This window comes from Boleophthalmus pectinirostris, unplaced genomic scaffold (assembly GCF_026225935.1).
Source record: "Boleophthalmus pectinirostris isolate CB_2022bp ecotype Guang Dong unplaced genomic scaffold, ASM2622593v1 HiC_scaffold_18, whole genome shotgun sequence".
In the NCBI taxonomy this organism is placed as follows: Eukaryota; Metazoa; Chordata; class Actinopteri; order Gobiiformes; family Gobiidae; genus Boleophthalmus; species Boleophthalmus pectinirostris.
The window spans coordinates 23,219,901-23,234,355 of NW_026571133.1; the positions used below are offsets into that span (position 1 = coordinate 23,219,901).

A 14,455-nucleotide genomic window follows, 5' to 3' on the forward strand; every position below is an offset into this window, starting at 1 on the left:
GGGTTTAGCCTCCATTAACCTCCAGTGGAGACTCCTGCAGGTCTGGAGGGTGTGTGAAGCCTCAAAGGGCACCTCATCCCTGGCTGTGCAGAAGCAGGACCTGCGCTCAGGGGCCATAATGACTGACACACACTATAATTAAATGTTCTCTTTGCCACAAGTAATGTATAATAACCCACTGAGAAGTCTGAAAGGTTTGTGACCAAAGCTCTTTTATGTGAAGCTGAAGTCATAATGAGTGCAGCCTCACCTAGTGCCCCTGAGTTTCACATGTGGAGGGAAGCAGGTGCTACACAATCTTTAAGGGTCAAAAGCACTATAAGTGGACAGCACTTAAACACCGATTGTGTGACCAGATGATCATATTATTTATAGTCTGACCTCTGCCACACATGTTGTACTGTGCATTTCTGATTGTTTGTTAGTCATGTGACCTTGTATTCATGGGTTAAACCAAAAGACCAAAGATTTAATCTCACATTTATCCCTTAAATTACAAATTATTTTAGATTATAGCGTACTCTTACAATCACAATGACTCACCAGCCAATACTTTCAGTTTTGATACAAATACAAAGCTCCATTTGGTAAACTTCAGTATCTTTGTGCATGTGTTAAGATGTACCTTTAGCCTTATAATATGCCCAGAAACTTTATGCAACTGTCATTTAAGTGCAGTTACAAGGTTTAATGCTTTTCTTTTATGACTGATACTAAAAAGAATTAAATAAGCTTGAAAGATTACTCATTTTGAAAATATCAGTCTTGTGTGTGCACCAAAGGGAGAAGCAGGTTGAAAGGGAGTAGTGAAATTCCCAGAGCTACATAGCTGCTCTGCTCTGTTCCTTTCAGATTGTCTCACATATCTAATGGCGTGAATAGTTTTGTCAGGCTGTCTCTCCTTGAAACCGTGTCAGTGAGGAGCCGTGCACGATCATGAAAGTGCTTGTCGGAGGTTTGAGAGACTAGACTTCCTCAGTGAAAAAGCACAAATCCTGTCCAGTCTCCCAGCTGTCAAGAGCAACTATCTGTTCTGACAAAGACTTGAGTTTCAAACTGACTTAGGCTCTCTAGCATCATACAGACTGGAAATAGTGCATCTCTTTTCATCAGTGCAGGAATGATCTGTTTTGTTTAATTTCTCAAGAAGGAATACACTGCTATTTTTAGGAAAACAGAGTGTGCAAACAGGAAGTGTTTGTTGGAACACATCTGCAGTTCTTTCTATATATTTGAAAAATACAAGAGAACTTTTCACACAATCATATGTTAAATGATATTTGTAACCAGTGTTTTTCAACATGGCAATTTTAGCTCTTTATCTCTAACATCAATCTACATTTTGATGAAATGAGCTTCTAACTGAATGTTGAGCAGAATATTTAGCTTTTACTCAAATTAATTTGTTTTAGTTCATACCAAAGTTTATCATTTTAAATATTATTATCTATTTTTACAACTACAATGTATTTATATTTAGATATTATATTTCAGAACATTTATTTTTGAAAGGGAGGGCCTGCACAAATCAATTCCTACCCATTTTCTCTATGCTCTAGATCAAGAAGCTAAAAATCTATCTGTGAGACAACAACAACAACAGGTAGTACATAAATGAAAGGTGCTACAATGATGAAAAAGTGCTGCGTAAGTGTGTGCAAGTCCTTTAGAAAAGGCAGAGCTTAAACGCTAAAGGATCTTGTAGCTATTTGGGTGCAGTCATTTGGTACAGCCTATTAAAGCCATTAAGTTGACTCGTCTGACCCTGGTGTCATCAGCTGTTTCTGGCGACTGTGGAATGCACTGAAATGAATGATTTAATTAGCCTGCATTTATTAAACTCTAAGCACAAACAAACATTCAAAAACTCCTCCTTTTCACTGGTATCTTCTGAACGGGCCTCTTTTCCGTAAACATTGGGACAATAATTACATCTGATTTGAATTCATGGAAGATTGATTTTAGGGGTTGCTTAATAGGAGGCTGAAAAGATGAAAGAAGAAAATGCAGTGAAAATAGTTGACATTAAAAACGACAGATGCACTGCTATAATTCTTATGACCTCATCTCCTGGCATAAACCCTTCTCTCCAGCATTTACCAACTCTTTGAAGGACACACTTCCAACTATAAATGCAAGGAGTCGGAAGGAAGTCATTTTTATTAATATATTGAAATGTGGTGTGCTGTCTCCTTCACTTGATGTTCCCAGGCATAATTTGGCTCTTCATTTCACGTAAATAGATGTGTGTGTTTTTTTTCCCTCTTTTTTCTAGTTGTGGCTCAGTCTAATGTAACTTGAGCAAATTTTTTTTTTTATGGAGAGTTGAGTGTCTGGTAAAAGCAGAAATGACTGTGGAAATAAAAGTTGTCAGTGTTATGTCATAGTGTTGTGTCATAATATGTGTAATATAAAAGTTGGCTTTTCTAGTTCATATTTTATAATCTGAGTGATCTAATCTTTGGGCTAAATGTCCTGAAATTGTGAATGATGTCTATAGTGAGTTTGAGATTGGGGGCAGTAGGAAAAATCAAACAAAGGTAACTACAATTTTATGATTTTTACATTTCTGATGATTGGCTATATCTGGTCTGTGTATTGTCCTTTCTATTTCCTGAAAACTACTGAGAGTCACTGTTTATAGAAAGACAATTTCACACTAACAAATGGGAGCTCCATTATTCTAGTGGATAATGATAAATTCAATATGCTTGAATTGCAGAATGGAATTAGACTATAGCAGAAAATTGTATTTATGCCTATAATACAATAAACTTAAACAAACTAAAAACTATACAACTATTTATGTAAATTATCAATATTCTTTTTCATCCTAATCAGTGGTAATGTATTTGATCCACAGTGGATGACCTTGCATACTTAAGCCACCCTATTTAATCAAGTTTGGAGCTGGATATCAGTGTATATTTTCAATTTAAATCAAATTTGAAAATCTATTTATGATCCGACTGTTTGAAATCAATATGTTGGGGTTTCAGGGTCAGACAGTCCTGTGGCAGTAAAAGCATGTTGTTTGAAGCAGGAATGAAAAGTTTTCATAAACTGAGATTAAATTTCAAAAAGTTCACAAACCTCTTTAAATTAAAAATATAGCAACTATTAATTGTACTACAATTGTGGATGATGGATTAGGCTGCCAGCAAGATGAATTCTCATGATTTTTGTGAGTTTACCAGTGTTTCACAAACTCTTGAGTATCCGTCTTGTTCCGCTCCATCTGAAACGTTTGCATGTGAGAGGTCCAATCACACAGCAGCACTGTGGTTTGGGCAGAAGCCAAAACATGCATAGTGACACCGACTGACACCTATGTACTTCAGACTTTTTAGTGGAAATACAGACTATTTTGTTTGTGAAAAACATGCACACATTTGTAGATGGGTAAAATATGTGTGTCTTTCGCTCAACTGGATTTAACTACACTTAGATTTTTCATCTTGTTCCGCTGCTATGATACTTTGACCAATCAACATGAAGTATTTGTTTGAACGTTCCATTCTAGTAAATGAATGCCTGAATCTGAATCAAATTTTTTTTATCTGCAGGATACTTTAGAAGACAGTATTAAAATCCTTATCAGCTTCACAGAGAGAAAACGGTATAAGCTATGTGAAAAGAAGCCATGAGAGAATGTATATGAGTTTTTCTTATTACTTCCATCATCATGCGAGCTAGCGTGCTAATGACAGTGTATGCATGCACACACATAAACCTGTGCAGTGGTGTGTACTAAGCTAAACTGGGGAGCGGCAGCATCTGAGTGGTGTTTTAAAGCAAAGGAAGCCAATCTAGCCACGGCATCGCTCCATTACACGGTCAGTGAGGTGAGCGGGAGCCATGATGGAAATAGCGTGCCTCTATTTTGTAGGTCACAGAGGACAGAGCAATGCAACAGGCCCCTTCACGTCTGCTTTTTGTTTGGGTGTTTATGTGGAGCATGCCACCATCCAGCTCAATTCCTTTGCCAAGTAAGCAGGAAGTGAGCAATCAAGAGCCCACAACAGCAAGTCAACCAAAAGTTATGAACATAGAGATTTAAACCAAGGGCGGTCTGCACAATGATGGTAATTGGAAGTGGCACCATAAGCTATGTAAATATGTAAACATGCAGATGAAGCATCCCACTCAGGGAATGTTAATTAAAGAGAACAGCAAGACAAAAGCAGCTAATCACCAATATACTGCAGACTTAACACAGGCACAGCACTGGGCAGCATGAACATGGGAATCCAAACACACATATTAGGGTTGAACATGTCAAAAGAAATAAAAACACAATTAAACTGTTACACAGCTCACCAAGCAAACAAATGATATTTGTGTGACACACCAACTTTCTGTATACGGTATTTGCACAACATAATTACACCTAAACAAAAAAAGAGCGCTGTTTGCTTTTCCTCTCTACTCTTCACTTTGCTCTTCTACTGATTATTGAGTGACTGTTTTGTGCAGTAAACTAGATCAAAGAATTCCAGTAATTTATTGATTCTATAATGGCTAAATCCCTTGAGCCTTAATAACGGAGAAAAATATTGTAAAATGTATGTTTTTCAAGCCTTTAACATTCATCATTATCATACCTGGAATTATATTGTTGCGTCATTCAAGATTTCAGTAACCTAGTTTATTAGGTCCTCTCCTTCTCGCTACTTAGAAATACTTTCCAGCATAGTTGTTAAGTGTATAAACCATCACTGCTCTTCTTATGAACATTTTTTGTGCACTCAAATTCCCAATGAAAGCATGGATATTGGAGCCTGAAAGCCCTGATTCTAAATGGCTTGAAATACTGGAAGTGTGTTTAACAAATATAGACATAATATTGCAAATGTTCCTTTCCCAGTGCTGTTGTGGCTAGAGTCAGAGTGTCTCAGCCTGTGGGAAGATTTGGAAAAGACATTGAATCCTCAACTGTAATGATACATTTAAACATGTTTGGATTTGATGTGTTTGTTTGCGTTTGTTTTGTTTTGAATCCTACTTGTGTGTTCTCACTCTGGTAGACCTGTGATATGAGAGAGAGTGTGTTTTCATTACGCAGAGCTGATAAATGAAAAGCTCCCGAGGCCTGCTCACAATTTGTTAAAGTGTGAGTGACACCTCAGGGTCAGACACAGTGAAGCATCTCTGACAGCAGCCTCTCCATCAGTACACAAGAGCCATTACCTAGCATGCATTGAGCCCTATATATGGTTTCAGTGTTTACACCATAGATAATTGCATTTAGTGTTCACTGTATGGCCATGTCTGCCGTCATCACAGTGGAGTGTATGGAGGCCGCCAGTCCGTAATAAGACCATTTGTGCTCACTCAGCCTCTGTACAGTTTGATTGTATATTTTCTTCACCTTCTCTTGTACATTCAGATATAATTGAGTGCCTTGCATGCTGCTAAGAGACTTTACGACGCCACTCGGGACAGATCTCTTAACAACTATGAAATAGGTTTAATACAGGAACACAATAACAACACACTGAAAGAAATATATATTATAGGTCTATAGCCCAGCAGCTGGTTGCAGCGGTAGTATTTGAAATATTTTGTAGGTTTAGGTCATCGGTGGTAGTAATTATTAAGTAATTATTTATTTTTAAGTAATTTATATGAATACTACAGTTTTTCTTTCAACAGCTATTGCGTTGTTTACATATACAGTCCAGGTTAATGAATGTTTTATAAGTGTGTGCACTGAATTCTAATAAAGTAAGAGTAAGGTGAACAGAATAAAACAAACAAGGTGCAAATGTGCTATCTAATGTACAGTTCTGCCCTTATTCCTGCACAAGTTTCATTGAAGATTAATCTAAACATATCATCAGTTCGACAAAGAGAATCCACTGACCTTAAGACATTTATCACCAAGACTGTACTCTGGAGCTAGAGGGGCCTGATGCTCATGTCCAGTCCTGAACTGGAACATAGAAATATAGTTTCAGATGTAAGGGTGAACAAGGATCTAAGGCCCTGGAGAGCTGAATTCATCAAAGACAGTGTCTTCTAAATTATCTATCCATCAACCAGATAAATGTTTAATTAAAAGATGTTAAGGAATTAAAAGATACACTGTCACAATAAACAAATGAGTTACACTGGCACAATTTGGAACGACAAATTCAGTCTCATTCTCATGAATTCAAAGCATATCACATATCACAGATTATGCCATTTATCTGCATGCCAAAATATGAACTCTTAAAAAGTTAAATTTGAACTTTCTAATGAAATGTATCAAATTAAAATAAGGATGATGTAAATCTGAAGTTCTTGATTTAAGTGTGGTTAAAGCCAAATGTCCAAGTAGGTCTGACCTATTGGGCAAATAAAACTATAAGAACTGCTGTCATTCAAAATGCACAAGTTTGAATAATTTCAGTTCAGTGTTTCAGAATGTGTAATTGGCCATCCTTATAACTCCTCATGTTACCTTTTTGCCCTTGTCTGGTGGATGTGAGGCCCAAGCACCAGTGGCATTGTCCTCTGTTCTGAAAAGCCTGTTTCTTTAAATAAGCGGCTGCCAAACACTAAGTGGACTCCACAGAGGCGTGTGAGTCAGAGTGTCCCGGAGTTAGAGGGCCACACAGACCTCATGAGCACGATGTGTCTGTGTGTGTGTGTGTGTGTGTGTGTGTGTGTGTGCGCGCGTGTGACCTCAAATGACAGAGATGGGACAAGGGCTGACTGTGGGACAGGACAGTTGTTGCTGTTGTCTCAACATTGTAGAATTACTGAAAGAACAAAAACCACTAGTCGGGCAGGGATATTTTAACACAGTCACTTCTCTGACCAGACTTGGTCCTGAGCCCAAATGTGGTCTTGAACCAACAACCTTTAGATTCAGAGATGTGTGGTGTATCTACTATGTATCTATTACAGCTTACACATAAACTGTTGGAGCTGTTGATTTCAAATTGTCTTGTCTGCTCACACGATCAAATGAACTTTGGTCAGCTGTGAAGAAAGCACCATACTGATATTAACACCTGTGACAGTCAAGCGTATCTTCTGAGCAGGATTTAAACCAAGATTTACCTTTGACATAAGTAAAGAAGTTAGTGATAATTAGTAAGAATGGAAAACTAAAATGTCAGCTGTTTTGGCAGAGGGCAAAAATAAAAAGAGCAAAACTTTGTCAATAAAGAGATTTTGCATAGATATGCAGTTGCCAGGAGTGAAGAAACTTTGAGAGATTGGGCTTAGTGAAGAACCTATTTCGTTATTGAGTGATAGTGATAGTGAGTATTAAGTGATTTTTACTCAAGTGCAGTTTTAGAGTTCTTTTTGTCCCTCTGACATTCACAGACCTACACCAGGTGGCTGTGTCTCAGGGTTCTCTCCATGGGATAGGTTTCACACTATTGCTCCCTGACTGATCTGGCCATATGACAGCCTTTAGCTGGCTTCCATACCATTACTGCCATTCTCAAACCTGCTTCTACTGTGTTAATCTGTGAAAAATAATGATACAGAGCAAGAAGACAGCAAACAGAAAAGACAAAACTAGGCCAGACGCTAGATTAAGCTAAGCAGTCTCACATGTATTGCCTCAGACAGTGTGAATATGCATGTCCTGCATATTGCAGGACATGTATTGTGAAAATGGGAAAGATTATCTCAAACTTCTGCCTGCTGCACTAATCAGACATGTTTCTGTTGTATTATAGGTCTCGACTTGCGGACTACCACACTAACTGCCAGATGACGCCTCACACTATCACCAGCTGTCCGCATGACAACTACTATGGCTGCCTCATGTCCTATGTTGGCCTCATAGGTAGGTGTTAAAAGTAGTGTATAAAGGAATAACATAAATATCCTATTGACCTGGTTACTCAGATATAAATAGATAAAATGTTTAATATCATCATTCAGTTTTATTTGTTCCAGCCACTAAACTGCACTCCATATGAAAATATAATCAGCTCATACATACATAATTTATCTTGTAAGATGAAATATGTCAGAGGTGTCCGTGGAGATTGAATTGGTCTAAACTCATCAAGGCTGCATTTAATGTAGTGCTTTTAATAAAATAAGTGCTGTTGCAGTGTTATTGCATGAAGAAGTAAGATTTAAATGCATGCTATACCTATACCGACCCATTACAATAGTTATTTGTGGAAATAGCAAATGTGATATGATTATTTGCTTGGTTCTGAATCTTTTAGTTTGACAAAAAATTATAGGCTAGTATTATTCAAAGGTATTCAGCAATACTATACAGGCCAAAATGCTGCTAAAGTCATGCAGTTTATGGTACAGTTCATATTCTGAAAATGGGAGATTCATATTCATATTCCCCCTCACTATTATAAAATCTTATTTAAGTATTTACAGTGGATTGTATTTTTCAGAAGTCACATACTTAGTGGAAACTAAGCATGCGACTTCTGAAAAATACTTTGTAGGTACTTTGCTTCTTCACTGGAAATTATCCACTGATTCAATTTTATGAATTTCTAAAATCCTCTTTACCTTTCTTCTTCACTAATCTTTGTCCTAATTCCTTTTCTTTGCTCCTCCTCCTCTCTTTCCTGTCTTCTTCTCTCTTCGTCTTTCTTTTTCGGGCTCAGGCTCAGATGTGACGCCTAACTACAGCGACAGCAGTCCCTCCAACATCACTATCAGCCTGTGGTGCACCTGCAGGGGCACTGGCAATCAGGAGCGAGTGTGCGAGGCTTTCCACCGCGACTTCACGCACAACACCTGCCTGAGTGAGCACAGAGGGGAGGGTCAGACGCTACATGTAGGCACATACAAGGACCTCTTTCAGCAACAGTAGCTTTTCAAGAGGACCAATAGCTTCAATATCAGATCACACCTGTCACATATCTAAAATTACAGACGGAAGAAAAATGGCCCGTATGAGGATGGTTAGGCACTGATCATGTTTATTACATACATACAAGTAAATTTCACCTCACTTATTTTTTTTTTTTTACTTCAGTAGCAGCTGATAAATACCTCAAAATGTACTGACTTTGTTTTAAAAAATATAATAACATCTAGTTCATCAAAATGCCCCACGATAATGTTCAGGACCACATCCAGACCTGATAACACACACGCAACGTTTGGCAATTAAACTGAAGAAAGAGAAATGCTTAGACCCATTGGCCACAGTTTGAGTATGTTATTGGCTGCTGTCTGTTTGTACTATCCACACTTTTGGACAGTCTGTATGATATTCAGTGTTGTAGCTCTAAGCAGAGGTATTAAAAAGGATTATTAAGTTAACCTCATAGCCTCGATCCCCTACTGGCTGTTTTGCATTTCTTCCATGTTGATCCTCACCCCATCCTTTTATCTCGTGTTGCAGAAAATGCCATCCAAGCATTTGGTTACGGCTCTGAGGGGGCACCACATCACTCCACCGAACTATCCTCAACATTCTTACCCCCTGCCCAGCCGCCAATCATCGCTAAGCCCGCCCCCTCTTTCCACGGCAATGCCATTAAACCCCTAGACAGCGCCTGTATGTTCTCCACATGTGCCAACCTGCAGGTAAGGATAAAAAAATGGAGGTTTATTGACTCACTTTGTTCTTCCTGCCACTTTTGTGCCATCAGCTATAGCGGTAATATACAGTGCTCAACATATGGCCAAAAGTGTGGAAGGCTCTGAGCAGAGAAAGGTTTATGTGCTTTGTGCGTTTTCACCTTCACACATTAGTACCATTCTGCCACTATCCACACAGTGCATACACATCCATTATGCAGAGGGAGGAAGTGGAAGACTCAAGGTGAAAGGCCAATGAAAATTGCCATCCATTATGTAAAGGATTTGATGCATGAATTATAGAAAGAAAGGGCATATAATAAAACTACACTAGACACTGTGTATATTTAAAAAAAAAAACATGACATAATATATTTATAAAAGTTAAGAAGATAATGTGATGAGATGTAGACAGTCCAATTTTAAAGCTGCATTCTAATAGTTAAGTAAAACACACAATATGTAACAAATTTAGTATAGCCAGCCGAACTCTTTTTTTTTACCTGTAGGAGAGCTGTACTGAAATGAATTTTGATTTTAAATGTGATTCTGAGACTGAATTAGTATCACAAGTTCATCAGAACGAGGACTGAAAGTTGACAGGTGACAAAGAAAAGCACTAAACTGTGTTAAACAAGTTTGAAAGTTCACTCTTAATTTGAAATTCAGATGAACAGCTGTGATAGTCTGGTGAGAAGTTAATTTTTGATTTTACTTTAACGAGGTAAAGAACTCTGAGTTCACTGAAAATAACAGCTTGAAAATTTTACATTATGGTCATAGTGTGCTTTGTGTGGTGTATCTGTTTGAATTGCAATAATATAAATCATTGATACAACAAACTATTACTAAGGCTTACTATTGTGTGTGTTTCTGACCAGTTCCATTTCGAGCTATCCACCAGTCCTTCAGGTTATTCATACACCATAATGACAATGCTACAAACTGCCGTCCCTCAGCACTTTCAATGGCACCGCATACTGGGCTTTTCCAGTAAATGTGCACACGCACTGAGATTAAGTTACATTTGAAAAACGACAAGAGTGTATGAGTCAGACAAACAGACAGAGAAAACTGAAGAAACAGCAATCTGATATTTTAGCAAGAATGATATGAAAAAAGACATATTTTTGCTCCGTGTTGAGTCCCTTTGGATGCAGCGAGACACATGCTGCGTTGAATTAGTTGTTTCTGAATAGTAGCATTTTCCAAAGCATATAAATATGGCTATCATTTTTCCATAAACACACTGGGCATTCATTTTATAGGAAATTGACCTGCAGAGGCGTACAGTGTCAGAGAGGATTACCACACAAATAGTCAATATTACAATGGTGCATCTATGCAGTTTAATGATTATGGCAGAAAACCAGTGTACACACACATATATATGAATATTTATAGATTTGTACATTTCAGGGAATAAGATAAGGATCTGGCGTGAAGCATTTCCAGGCTTCTCCTCTGCTCTCTATTATTCCCTCTCTGTGAAAAGACTTCTCTCTTTTCTAGTTGAGCGATAAGATCTGATTGGCTCTCCCACCCAAGCACGGGAGGAGATATGCTAATGAAGCGCTGACAAAAGATGCAGATGGAAGAAGATGATAAATTTAAATTTCATGTTTGTTTACGCTTGAATTTCTGATAGCAATGTGAGCAACTTTCTGGATAAACTTATACCTCATTTATATAGCCAATTACAGTGTTTAGGAGTTAAAACCACTTGGGGTTCAATGTCGTCCAATTATCTCAATACTGTGGCAAAAATACCCTATTAATTAAGCAGCAGTAATCAAAGTTCATTATCTGAGAGTGAGAGGGCAAACCATGGGAGAAATATAGCAACAGTTAAATACAGAGCAATAATAAACACAATGTAAAACTTGATAAAACTTAATGTATTTGTTTTACAGGATGGAGGTCAGAAGTGCATCCCATCAGAAGAATTCAAGTGTGAGGAGGTGGGAGCTTCTTCTTGCAATTATTAGACTGAATAGTTGGGAGGGTAAATTGTTGTATGTGGTAGAGGTAATGAATTATACATGATGGAAACCCCAGTAATGACCTTTAAAATATTAAACTAAATATTTTCACATTCTTAATATAGAAGTGACAAATAAAGAAGAAGCCATATTTGTGTGAATGTGGCAGTAAACTGTATGTCTCCATCTGTGTTTGTGAAAGGCATACAATCACTTACACTTTTTGGATCAACAAAACATATGTGCTGGGGGTGGATGTTGGGAATACAAACATTATTTTTTATTTATATAAATTGAAGCTTAAAGGTCAGCTGAGTAATCAAACCTAAAAAACTAAAACAAAAATTTCAACAGCTGATGATATGCAGATGTTACAGTAAGATGGATATTAGTAGTAATATATATGTATGTATGTATGTATGAATGAATGTATGTGTATATATATATATATATATATATATATATATATATATATATATATATATATATATATATATATATATATATATATATATATATATATATATATATATATATATATATATATATATATATATATATATATAAAATGTGTGTGTGTGTGTGTGTGTATATTTATATATATGGATTGACAGCTTAGTTGGACTACAAATACAGTTTAAGTACCTCTGGATGTGATGACCCCCCCTTAAAGTATAAATTTAGAAATTAAAAGGTAAAACAATAAAGAATAATTTGACTTGGTCTTCATTTAATGCCACAGTGTATTGCTTAAAAGGAGTAAATAATGTCAGCAGAACTTGGAATGGATAATCAAAATGGAAATACGCCATTGTTTTTGGCAGCAGTGCAAAACACCCATACAGGATATATACATAAGCAAAAACAATGTAAAAAAAAAAAGAAAAGAAAAAAATAAACAAACAAAAGAGTTATGGAACAGCCCAAATACATCTGCAATTATGTTTATCACTCTATAGTCAAAATACATTTGAATTAATGCTGAATTAATATTTACCATTTGAAATTCTCCATTGTTTTAACTTTAACAAAAAATTCTATGAGGTATAAGAATGGCACAGCCCCAGCTCTATTCTTGGTTGTAGAAATGTAATGGTAGCGTAAATACTTTGTGTGATGAAATGACAACATTGCTCTGTCTCTTCTCCCCCTCTGCAAATCCAGGCCCTGTTGACCCATGGGTCGTTAGACTCTCAGGACACAGCTGAAGACCGTAGCAGCGGTTGGAAATCAGCATCCCTCCATCATATGTGTGTGACGATGTGCGTGTCCATTCTCACAATATTTCTTCTCTCATAAACGTGAACCTGTCCACCTCCAAATCAGCAATCATACTTTGTCCTTATACGTACACAACAAATTCTCATCTCCCTTGTAAATGGCACGACCCAGAAAGCCACAGTGAAATGCCAAGCCAAACAGCCACAGGAGAAATCGGCGAGGGCCTTTTGAAATGGGAGACAGTTTTGGAGGAGTTTCAAATGGTGTGCACAACGGAAATGGAGAAAGCAGAAGGACAGCTTCTGTATGCAGGACAACGGGTGGAAGGCAGTGAATGAGAGACTCTTGGGATTTTGGATCATGCTGACCTGACTTTGGAGAGTTGGTGCACTCGTACTTGGCCCCCTCTTCAGTTCTGTTTTTGGATCGTAGACAGACTTGGCGAAAAGCACAGGGACTTTGGCTGGAGCTCAAAGCAGCACTCTTAAACCCAAACATACACATTGTCAAATTATCAGAGAGAGACTGCAGCACTGCTCTGGGCAAACTGGACTTTGGTCAGCTCTATTTATCACTGTTGAATCTCTCTGGTGGAAAGAACTCTACACACAAGGCATACAGACACAACATGGCGGACAAACAGGGTTCTCACAAGCGCTCCATGCAGTACACCAGTGTGCTTTTGTAGGTCTTTATCTTAATTTTGTTGTCAATAAACTGTAAAAAAAAAAAAAAATCATTTAATGTGTAATATAAAATGACCACCCAATGGAATCTCTATGAAGAGTGTTTATTTCATTATAGTGTAAAATGGTCAGTGTGTGGATGTGTGCCATTATTGAGGTGTCCTCAGACCAGCATAATCTCTCACATTTGGTCAAATGAACACAAGCACATGCACACAAAGCTGCTTAAAAGACAGTGTAACAAGTAATGCTAAGCAGCCACAAAATGAAATCAGATATAGCCTAATATGCATCAGGGTTGGTTATATAAAAGGCTGTGAAAATAGGTTATGTCCATGTCTGCAATACTAGTGAATCATATCGAGTGATATATGACCAAGTGTTGAAATCTTATGCCTTGAAGATCCGTGTGTGTCGTATGGATGCTCTTTGTCTGTGTGAGAGTGAAACAGGTCATATGGGAGTCTTTATATGTTTCATAGACACTGCCCTCCATTAGAGAAGTGGGATAGTGGAGCAGTTTGACTCTAATGTGGCCTTACTTTACAGCAGCAAAGGTAGAGATCAGCAGAGAGAACAGGTCCTGAGTGTGTCAGAGCTTCTGTAATTCACACTACACACATCACGTCCTGGGGTTTGCCTCTGAATAAATCCTTTATGCTCATATTTTTAAATGCAGCTTGAGTGAGACATTGATGGCTCAGTGAGGCCAGCTCAAAATGTTAATAGCATGATTACCCATGTCCACTATTAGTCCAAAATGTCAAATGCTATTTGGGAATTTCCAAATGTCAGAGTAAATTGCAAAGAAATGCACTAAGCATCACTCTTCCCAGACATAAATTAACCTTATTTTTTCAGGGCTTCTGTGGTTTCACCATGCAATGCACAGCAAAATATGTTTTACATGGAACTAATTGAATTCCTGACTAATATTATTATTATTATTATTATTTTATGAATTTAATGGATATCACCCAGAGGACATGAAACAGTAATAAAATGTACTAACACCAATTCTGAGGTAAACACTAATTTTGTTTAACA

At 37.4% G+C, this 14,455-nt stretch overlaps 1 protein-coding gene across 1 annotated transcript in view; it reads left to right on the plus strand.

The window, feature by feature from the left end:
* gfra2b (GDNF family receptor alpha 2b) overlaps positions 1 to 12,915 on the plus strand; it is a 55,754-nt gene extending 42,839 nt beyond the window's left edge. Inside the window, exons 6-10 of the mRNA XM_055153818.1 lie at positions 7,686 to 7,795; positions 8,595 to 8,735; positions 9,341 to 9,525; positions 11,433 to 11,480; positions 12,666 to 12,915. Of these exons, the coding sequence (XP_055009793.1) occupies positions 7,686 to 7,795; positions 8,595 to 8,735; positions 9,341 to 9,525; positions 11,433 to 11,480; positions 12,666 to 12,800 (619 nt within the window). The 3' untranslated portion in view covers positions 12,801 to 12,915. The remainder of the gene's footprint in view (positions 1 to 7,685; positions 7,796 to 8,594; positions 8,736 to 9,340; positions 9,526 to 11,432; positions 11,481 to 12,665) is intronic.
* Positions 12,916 to 14,455: the final 1,540 nt, after the last annotated feature.